Source organism: Spinacia oleracea, chromosome 6, assembly GCF_020520425.1.
Source record: "Spinacia oleracea cultivar Varoflay chromosome 6, BTI_SOV_V1, whole genome shotgun sequence".
NCBI lineage: Eukaryota > Viridiplantae > Streptophyta > Magnoliopsida > Caryophyllales > Amaranthaceae > Spinacia > Spinacia oleracea.
Genome location: NC_079492.1, coordinates 55606997 through 55617793, shown reverse-complemented (window position 1 = coordinate 55617793; position 10797 = coordinate 55606997). Strand labels below are relative to the sequence as shown.

The 10797-nt window shown below is 35.8% G+C and overlaps 1 protein-coding gene across 1 annotated transcript; it reads right to left on the bottom strand.

Moving 5' to 3' along the window:
• Window positions 1-1987: 1987 nt before the first annotated feature.
• On the bottom strand, window positions 1988-9449 carry LOC110793377 (F-box/LRR-repeat protein At5g02910). The gene is made up of 6 exons (XM_056832214.1): window positions 8134-9449; window positions 7962-7975; window positions 7640-7653; window positions 7478-7491; window positions 5682-5855; window positions 1988-2308 (listed from the first exon to the last, which is right to left on the bottom strand). Exons 1-6 carry the CDS (start codon window positions 9403-9405, stop codon window positions 1988-1990), a joined length of 1809 nt encoding a protein of 602 aa, XP_056688192.1. The 5' UTR covers window positions 9406-9449.
• Between the last annotated feature and the right edge of the window lie 1348 nt (window positions 9450-10797).

Here is a 10797-nt window from a genome sequence, read left to right as displayed (position 1 = left end):
AGTATGGAGTTCTAGGAACCTCTCTTATACAGCTAGGATGCAATTGATTAATGCTGTTTTGCTTAGTATCCATATGTATTGGTCCCAGATTTATATTTTGCCCAAGAGTGTTCTAAAAGAGATTACCAAAATTTGTATATCCTTCTTATGGAGTGGACAGGCATATAGCTCTAAGCCAAGTTACATAGCTTGGGAGCAGACTTGTTGTGATAAGAATCAAGGTGGTCTTGGTTTTAGGAATGTGGAGGTGTGGAATGTGGCTAATCTGGGGAAGTATGTTTGGGCTGTAGCCAATAAGCAAGATAACATCTGGATAAAATGGATCAATTCAGTTTATGTTAAGGATGGGGATTGGTGGGATTTTGTCCCTACTAGTTCTTCTAGTTGGTACTGGAAGAAAATCTGTGATACTAAAGAACAAATCAAGCAAGTGTTTACTGCTACTGAATTCTGCAATATGCCTAAATATTCTGTGAAATTGGTGTATAATAAGCTCATTGATTCCAAGCCCATGGTTCACTGGGACAAGATGGTCTGGAATAGACTTACTGTGCCAAAACATAGGTTCATCTCTTGGTTGGCAATTCAGCACAGATTGCAAACAACAGCAAAAATGGCAAGAATTGGAGTTAGCTCAACTTCAGATTGTCTTCTCTGTGGTCAAGCCCCTGAAGATCATGAACACTTGTTCTTCAAGTGTCCTTACAGTAGCAGATGTCTCACTGATTTGAAGAGTTGGTTGGGGATTCAAAGCTCCTTTACTACCTTACAGAGAGGAGTTGGACAACTTTCCAACAGCAACAGTTCCAAATTTAGGAAAAGTGTTATGTATGCTAGCATGGTTGCTTTGATCTACCTGATCTGGAGGAGTAGAAATAGTAGTTTCTGGGATAAAGCTTTCCCTACAGTTTTGAATGTAATGACTCTTTTAAAGCATACAGTTAAGAGTAGAGTGATGGCTGTAATGCCAAAGAATGTAAGTAGGAAGGATAGTTTGTGGTTTCAGAATCTCTGAAACTTACTTGTGTTGTGCTTGCTCTTGTGAGGAATGGTCCAACCTAGTTGGGTTGTTCCCCTTGAGTTAGCCTAGGTTGTATTCTGTTTTGTGGAAATTAATATTATCCTTACTTGCTTAGCAAAAAAAAAAAAAAATTCATATATACTGTATGTTTTTATAAATTTATTGTCATTCTTAATACATTTTGAGTTTATATTTCTTGTAATTAAATGTGTCTACCCTAAATTGAAATCCTAAAAACACCACAACATTTAGTTCGAAATACTTGCATATTGAATAAGGAAACACAATAGTAAGAAAGTGCATTATTAGTATCCTAGTAAAATATTTTCTCCATTTGAAAATACTCGCAACGTTCGTCATTTTCACGCATGTCATTGCACAATTTAATCTTACAAGATCTTACAGGACTATGTTTTATCTGACATATAAATTACCAATAATATTCAAATTATAATATGTGAATAGTGTAAAAGTCCAAACGTTGCGAGTATTTCTAAACGGACGAAGTAATACACTTGAAAACACAAGATAATAACTTCGATGGGAAAGCATTCACCAAGTTTTCAAATCTAGCTTTATTGGTAAAAATACTATAGTTTGATTACATTTTACATGTAACCCCAACATGTTCAAATACAAGCATTCATAGAATCACATCTACTCTTTGCTTGTAATTTGTTATATAAAAAAAGTTCATACCGAAAAACAAACAACAACAGATATTAAAGGGTAAATAATAGCTAGATATCAAGTCTTGAAGATACAGAAAGTCATTTATGAGTTCCACTGACCTTTATTTTCCCCGATATTCACTTGTCGAAGGGAGTACATCTTCATCCTTGTACACAGCTTACAAGAGGCAACACAGTACAGTCTACATCATATCAAGTTACACGAGCAGAATTTTCGGCACCAGGAAAATGCAGTAAGAAATACAACAAACAGGGATCATCATATCAGGATCGGTTACACGAGCAGAATTTTGACTCGAGGTGAGGCTCGAGGATAACTCAGCAATAGACAAACAACATCGAAGAAATACTCGAGTCTGCCAAAATGCCTCTGCCATTTAGCACAGTCGTTTTCCGTTTTACGGAAGTGCATATGTTCTAAGTTCTTCGCATGGCGTAACAAGAACCGAGCTAATTCAGTCGTAAACAAGGAATACCCGATAAACTCCACACTCTTAAGAGTCTCTGCAGATATCAGGACTTTAGACGCCCAGTACCTATTAGGGATGAAGTTGTTTAATTCATCATCTAATAAGTTGTAGTCCCCTGCATATTCCTGCATAGAATCCCACATATATATGTCATCAAACTTGTATATAAGTTTCGATCTTCCGCTCCAATTTTGAGAAGGGAAACATAATTAAGATTACTTCAAGCTATTGCGTGGGAATAAAATCTCATTAATCCATTATGAACGTAGTAAGGATAGTAATTGTACGGGGTGCTCCTAGACATTCCCTCAGTTCCAGTAATACTCCCACCGACCACCGTCCCTTAATACTTGCCCATAATTTTAGACAATTTAATTGACTTATTAATTTATTAGGTGGTATTTGATAATGATGTATTTTTTTTAATATAGTTAATGAGAAATGTGTCAAGCTTTTCTGAGGGATGACTAAGGGTTGAATTTTTAATATTTTTGTAGAATGTAGGAATATAAGTGGGTTCTTGATTGAGTGAGAGGAATGATATAATATTAGTAAAAGTATGTCATTTATAAAAACAACGGGGCAAAGTATTAAGAGACAACTTTATAAGGAAAGCGGGACGAGTATGAAGAGACGACTTTATAAGAAAAGTGGAGCAAGTATTATGGAACGGTTTTATAAAGAAAGTGGAACGAGTATTGAGGGACGACTTTATAAGAAAAGCGGGGCAAGTATTATGGGATGGAAAGAGTATACATTTATTTTTAAGGTATATATCTTAGCCTCTTAGGGGTGATGCCAGGCTCCGTTAACAAGGGGGGCAGGTCGAAACTTTTAGACAAGTTTTCATTCTATTTTTTCTCAAAAGAAGTTGCGTAGTTTCTATGTATAAATATAGAATCGGATTTAGTTTCCTTCCTAATAACCGTAGTGTAGCTTGAAACAATCCCCAAAATTAATAATTTTCACAAATAACTAATACTCTCACTGCATCATAAATATTTATTGCGTGAAAAGTTGAAGAGTGTATCCATATTAACCTAAACTAGCTTTGGAGTCTGTTCAAAGAACGGGCAATAATATAGTGTTCATATAGCTGTCAAAATAAAAATAGTGTTCATGAAAGCCGTTTGTTAAAGTGTTAAGTTTTTTTGAGAGCTTGTGATTTTATTTAGTATATATGATTTATATAGAGGTGATCAAATTTCTAAGTTGAAAAATATATACTCCCTCCGTCCCTTAATACAAGCACCGCTTTCCTTTTCGGCCCGTCCCTTAATACTTGCACCGCTTCTATAGATGGAAATGTATACCAATATTATATTAATTCTCACACTTACTTACTAACTCCACCTACACCCCTATTCCCTACAAAAAATCATTTAAAAATTCACACCCCCACTCACCACTCCCTACCTCTTAAACATTTCCCACAAAATACTCTACTATCAACTACACCCATCTAAGTTGACCGGTGCGAGTATTAAGGGAAAGACGGAGTATATTATATGGTGAATTAATATTAAGTGTTAAAGATGGAGATGAAATAGTAGAGGTTGAATATGAATTCAATGGTGAATTGATGTTGGATAAGGAAGATGAAGTGGAAGATGGGTTGAATGCATCGTATAACAAACAACATGAAAAAATGAATTAAAAAAATTAAAAAATTCATGGAGGGAAGAAGGAGGTGACACGTGTCATCTAACAAAAGAAATCCATGGATGAAAGTAGGTGACACGTGTCATCTAATTTTGTATGATTATCCTTTTTATAGACTATGTATAGATGTGAAAGTTTGATAGTTTTTCTTAAAACAAATAGTTCTCATTCCACTATCAGATTCCCTATTCCCTAAGACTCACTACCGATTACAACTACGTACTACTACCTCCGTTTCACAAAGATATTTACAGTTACTATTTGCACAAATATTAACACAAAAGTAAAAAAAAATGTTGAATATAATAAAATATGGATAAAGTAAGATAAATGTGTAAAAAAGTGGGTGGGTGTAAGAAAAGAATGAATAGAGTAAGAGAAAGTAATTGTCAATATTGTGGGGTAAGAAGGGTAAGATAGTAAATTTTCATATCAAAAAATATAATAAAGCAAAGTGTAAAGAACATTATGAAACGGATTAAAACGGAAAGTGTAAAGATGATTTTAAAACGGAGGTAGTACCACTACAAAAAATTGTACCATTAATTTAACGACGGGAAATTCCGTCGCTAAAGGCCAATAATCTTTGATTAATGACGGGATTTTCTGTCATGAACCCGTCATAAAAGGTGGACGTCGTTAACCCGTCGTAAAAAGACATTTACGACGCTTGTTCCCGTCTTTGTTTGATTGTTAGCCCCGTAACAAAAAACTTTTGCGACGTGATTTTTAACCCGTCGTAATTAGTTTGTCGTTAAAGATACAAATTCTTATAGTGTACTAATTACTGTATGAGATAAGAGTTTTCCACAACTTAGCCCTTCAAGCATGCCAGCACTACAATTTGACAATCTATTACAAATAGCTTATTATAGCAAGAAGATGAAGGAACCACTGCTTTATAAAATCGATGTTTTTTTTACTTTTATTTACAAATTTGGCCTATTTTTTATTGTCCGTCACCTAGTTCAGGAGGTCATGGCCATCTCTGGCCCTCATGCAGCCTCGCCAGTGATCTATCTATTAAAGGAAAATTGCAGACCCACAACATTAATAATTTAACTATGTTTTATTCACCTATTTTCACTTAAGGAAAAATAAGGGATATTCAAGTATAAATTATAACTAGAATAGATTTTTATAAGTTTTGATAAGTTCAGATAAGATAAGTTTAGGAAAAACAAGTGAAAAGCTGCAGGGGAATCGAACACAACCTTAGTATGGACCAAATGTTTGTTAACTACACAAGTTATATGAGGAGAGTAGACAAGGGGGTGAGGGAAGTAATGAACCCTTGATCCCTAAAGTTTGTTGTATGCTATTTCTCCATCTCTAGTTTCATTTAGGGACTAAATTATCATTTCGTATGCACATTTTACACCCAAATATTTAAAATCTATAGGATAATTTTAGGGACAGGGGGAATAGTAAAATGTAAGAGCTACTAAAAAGTCCACAGAGGTGAAGTCCGAGGGCTAGATTCAAGGGTTGATCTAGCAAACTCATATCCTCTATTGGTGTCTTTTCACCTCCGAGAAGTGATAGGACACCCTCAATCCTACAACACGAAACCATAAAAACAAGGGCCTTATCTTAAGTTCAACTACACGAATAACACCACCATTTCGAAAACTATTTTTGACACACCACATTGTTAATTTTGGCACACCTCTACATGAGTAAATCGAGCACATAAAACGTCACTATAGACGTGCCAAATTAACAGTTTAGTGTGCCAAATCACTTCTCTACCACTATATTTTCTATCACAGGATATGTCATTAGCATTATTATACGGTGTACCAAACAATTAGAGAAGAGAGAGAGATGTAAAACCTGATCTCCATGAGTTCCAGACAAATCTATGACTAATCTCTCTAAGACAGGTGTAGTTCGTAGCAACCTGTTGATGCCAGGAAGATCTCGTGCACAGAGTGGTATCTTCAATGTCAAGATCTTACACATTTTACCACGGGTAGGTAAGTTCCTCACCTCACGTGCCGAGATTACCTGAAATACATTTATAGACGATATTATTATTTCGCGGAACAACATCTATAACATACAAACAGGTAACGATATCTGTAATTATGTGTGTGCCTCGAATCCTTCAAAATCCTCGTTGAACACTACAAGAAATTGTACCATTAACGACGGGAAATCCAGTCGCTAAAGGCCAATAATCGTTAATTAATGACGGGATTTCGTGTCGCAAACCCGTCATAAAAAGGGGCCGTCATTAACGGAAAATCCCGTCGTTAACCCGTCGTAAAAGACATTTGCGATGGTTGTTCCCATCTTTGTTTGGTTGATAGCCCCGTCGCAAAAGGCGAATAATCAAGTGAAAAGTTGATAATCAAGTGAAGCCCTAAGAGATCGGAGTATTGGATAATTTATAGAAGAGATCAAGAGGCAAATAAATGAAGTTAAGGTAAAGCTGGAAACTCGCTTGCCCAAGGCTAATTAGCTAAATGCAAAAGCTTTATGCCTACTGTGCTCGCCCAAGCGCACCTATCATTTTCGAAAACTTTTCTTCTTCTAATGTACATTATTTTCATCCATGGTCGGATTCCTATTTGATCTAGCTAGCAATATAAATACTCACTTTAATTTAACATGTTATTTATGATTGTGTGCGAGAGAATCACATGAAATAAGCGGAAACATTTGAAAAACGATATTCAATCATTCACGAAACAAGGAAAAAATATGAACAACATTTATGAGATCTCGACTATATTGAAAGAACACGTGCTATGGATTTTAGAAATTAATACTCTCAAAAGAAATTAAGCCGATTGACTAACCTAAAGCATCCAATCGGAGACATGTTAAAATGATATTAATCAATCACGAAACAAGGGGAATAAATGAACAACACGTGTGATATCTCGACTAAATATATAGAAAGAACGCGTGCTATGAATGTAGAAACTAATCCTCGAAAAAGAATTCAAGTGGATAGACTAACCTAAAGTATATATCCAACTACAAACATGTTAAAACGATATCAATCATTCACGAAATAAGGGGGGAAAATGAACGACATCTATGAGATCTCTATATAGAAAGCACGCGTGCTATGCATGAATTGTAGAAACTAATCCATGTAAAAGAAATTAAGTCGATAGACTAACCTAAAGCAGCCATCCGGAAACATGTAAAAACGATATTCAATCATTCACGAGACAAGGGGGAAAATGAAAACATTTATGAGATCTCCACTATATATATGTAGAACGAACGTGTGCTATGAATTGCAGAAACTAATACTCGTAAAAGAAATTAAGCCGATAGACTAACCTGAATTCAAGTATCCAACAGGAAACATGTTTAAAAAACGATATTCAATCATTCATGAAACAATATTTATGAGATCTCGACTAAATATATAGAAAGAACGCGTGCTATGCATGAATTGTAGAAACTAATACTTGTAAAAGAAATTAAGCCAATAGACTAACCTGAATTCAAGCTAGTATCCAACATGCAGGAAACATGTTAAAAAATGATATTCAGTCATTCATGAAACAACATTTATGAGATCTCGAATATAAATATAGAAAGAACGCGTGCTATGCATGAATTGCAGAAACTAATACTCGTAAAATAAATTAAGCCAATAGACTAACCTGAATGCAAGTATCTAACAAAAAAAACATGTTAAAAAACGATATTCAGTCATTCATGAAACAATATTTATGAGATCTCGAATATAAATATAGAAAGAACGCGTGCTATGCATGAATTGCAGAAACTAATACTCGTAAAATAAATTAAGCCAATAGACTAACCTGAATGCAAGTATCTAACAAAAAAACATGTTAAAAAACGATATTCAGTCATTCATGAAACAACAATTATGAGATCTCGACTAAATATATAGAAAGAACGCGGGCTATGCATGAATTATAGAAATTAATACTTGTAAAATAAATTAAGCCGGCAGACTAAACTGAATTCAAGTATCCAACAAGAAACATGTTAAAAAACGATATTAAGTCTTCATGAAATAATATTTATGGGATCTCGAATATAAAAATATAGAAAGAATGCGTGCTATTCATGAATTGCAGAAACATTATCTCGTAAAATAAATTAAGCCAATAGACTAACCTGGATTCAAGTATCTAACAAGAAATATGTTAAAAAAAACAATATTCACTCATTCGTGAAACAATATTTATGAGATCTCGAATATAATATAGAAAGAACGCATGCTATGTATGAATTGTAGAAACTAATACTCTGTAAAAGAAATATAATCAAGTCTCGATAGAAGACTAACCTGAAGAACCCAACCACCAATAGTAAGATTCTGAGCATGAGAAATCATTTTAATTTGATTAGTGACCAAGTCTTGATAATCACCATACTTAGTTTCAATCTGTTGTTCACCATGTTGAACATCAAACCTAACCAGCTGCGTAAACGCGAGAGTAGCATCATACAGCACAGGTGAAACCTTCTTAAACATATACTTCTTTGTACACATAGGACCCTTAATCTCAACTGACTCAAGATTCGGGGCATTGATCTGTAACACCCTCTCATCATAATACAACTCACTATGCCCATAAATCAGGAGTCTTTTTAAACTACCTGATGAAATATGATCAAACCCGCCGCAGTTCACCAGCTTCAGTGATTCAAGTACAGGACTACCAGAAAGAATGTACTGCATCACAGGATCCTCGAGTGTAGTGTTTTCCAAAGAAAGGTATTTGAGTGATTTCCAGTTCACATGAGAAAGATTAGTACTGAAATGGCAATGAGTTAAACTCAGCTTTCTCATGAACTCACAAGAGTATATGTTCTGAGGCAAAATGTATCGACCATCGTTGTTGTTATAATCATCATCTTCAGGACAATCGAAGAAATCCAAACAAAGCTCCTCAACTTGTTTGATGATTACGTCATGGAGCCATGAACTAACTGAGGACTCCATGAATTCTTGATCGTAAGGTGATCTGAGGATGAATGTGTAGATTTTGGGGGATTCATGGAGGGCCATGGTTGTGTCAACAAAGTTTGTGAATGTAGTTAATGATGACTGATTGTACTCCTCAAATTCGTCCATGAGAAATAAGAGGGTAGTTGTTGAGGCCCAAGTCCATCGCCAACGCTTAGATAACATACAGGTTTTAACAGCATCTTTCGTTGGGATGAATGATAGTATGTGTGTAACCAGTGCATCTGGCAATTCACTGATTCTATCTATGAGTTCTTTTACTTGTTTAATTGGCCTCCCATCATCACCGTTTCTGCGCTTTTCTTCTCTACCATCGTCATTATCCTCCTCTTCCTCTTTCTCTTTCTTTTCCTCCTCTACTTCTTCTTCTTCTTCTTCTTCTTCTTCTTCTTCTTCTTCTTCTTCTTCTTCATCGTCGTCTTCATCCTCATCTACCACATAGTCTTCATCCTCTTCGTCGTACTCCTCATCTTCATCATCATCCTCGTACTCATCGTCCTCTTCGTCATACTCCTCGTCCTCCTCCTCCTCCACTTCATCTTCATAAGTTTTCGGATCACTGCATCGTGCCATAAGCGGTCGACCCATTCTTCACCCCTAAGACAAAGTTGTTCGGTAAACAATGTCCTTTATTTAGCCAGCCAGACCTTGTCCCTTCAAAATCCCAACACAACTCACAAGATTAAGCATATAAACAGACATATACTCCGTTCATTAAATATTGCACCATAGTTGAGTTTTACTATTATAATACCTTACTTTGATTCTTAATATCTCATATTATGTATAAGTAAAAATCATAAAAAAAAAAGTATTTAGAAAATATATATCGATACGAATCTAACATTATCCACGTGACGACAATTTTTCTTACGTATAAATCACAAAAAATAGCCAAAATCGTGGTGTAAATAGTGTAAAAATCAAGAAGGTGCGATATTTAAGAAACGGGAAAGTATATATATTCACTAATTTGCTCTAGTTTTTAGTCACTCGACCTGCACCATGTTTATGTTTACGTATTTCCTGCCACTTATTTCAGAAAAAATAAGATTAGTTAAATTCAAATACTACATAAGTTTTAGTGAGATAAGTTTAAGAAAAATATCATCCAACTCACAGGGTTCAACAAGCAACCGATGTTTCACGATCAAGGGTGTAATATTAAGGGACAACAAGTGGGTTTAGTTTTGCGGGTTCCGTAACGCACCCGCCCCAATTGGGACGGGAATGGATATCACTTTAGCGGGTAGTTGGCGGGTATGGCTATGAAAAGTTATACCCGCCATGGGTAGCGGGTAGGTGGTGGATTTGAAGTAATACCCGTCTACCCAACCCCACATCCATCCGCCCACCGCATACCCGCCTGCCCATTAATCCTACGTAACCCAAATGTAAATTTGGCTAAAACATTTTGGAAGTCCATGTATAGGTCTAGAGATGGCCAATGTGGCGAGTTGGGTGGGTCGTGGGTGGGTTTGATGGGTCGGGGGTAATTGACACACGACCCGCCTCAGTTAAACTAGGGTGGGTCGAGTCATGGGTTTTGTCGGAAAAAATGGACACAATACATGATGGGTCGTGGGTTATGTGGGTCGTGGGTCGAGGTGGGTTGTACGGGTCGGGTGGGTCTGATGGGTTTGGTGGGTTACGACATATGTAATTTCGGGGCTCAGGTGGATTTGGTGGGTTTACATGAGTTTTAGGAACTGGGTTTGGATCAGGTGGGTTTGGACGACTAATCAAGAGATAACAATTTACTCGTATAAAATTTGTATGAACTTAAATTAATTTATATTTATGTTATTCACTTACTCACATAAATGTGGTTAATGTATAATTACACAATAAAATTAGAATATATTAGAATTTTAAACATACAAAATTGTTTAAATTAGGATGAGTTTCGCAGATTGGGTTCGTATGTTTGATGGGTTGGGTTCGTGTGTTGGGTTGTGTCGGGTCCGATGAGGTGGGTCG

Excerpts from the sequence above, each read along its gene's own strand:
- LOC110793377 (XM_056832214.1), bottom strand. The coding sequence starts at position 9,405 with ATGGGTCGACCGCTTATGGCACGATGCAGTGATCCGAAAACTTATGAA. Across the intron at positions 2,309-5,681 it reads CTGGAACTCATGGAGATCAG|GAATATGCAGGGGACTACAA; the intron begins GTTTTACATCTC and ends GATTCTATGCAG.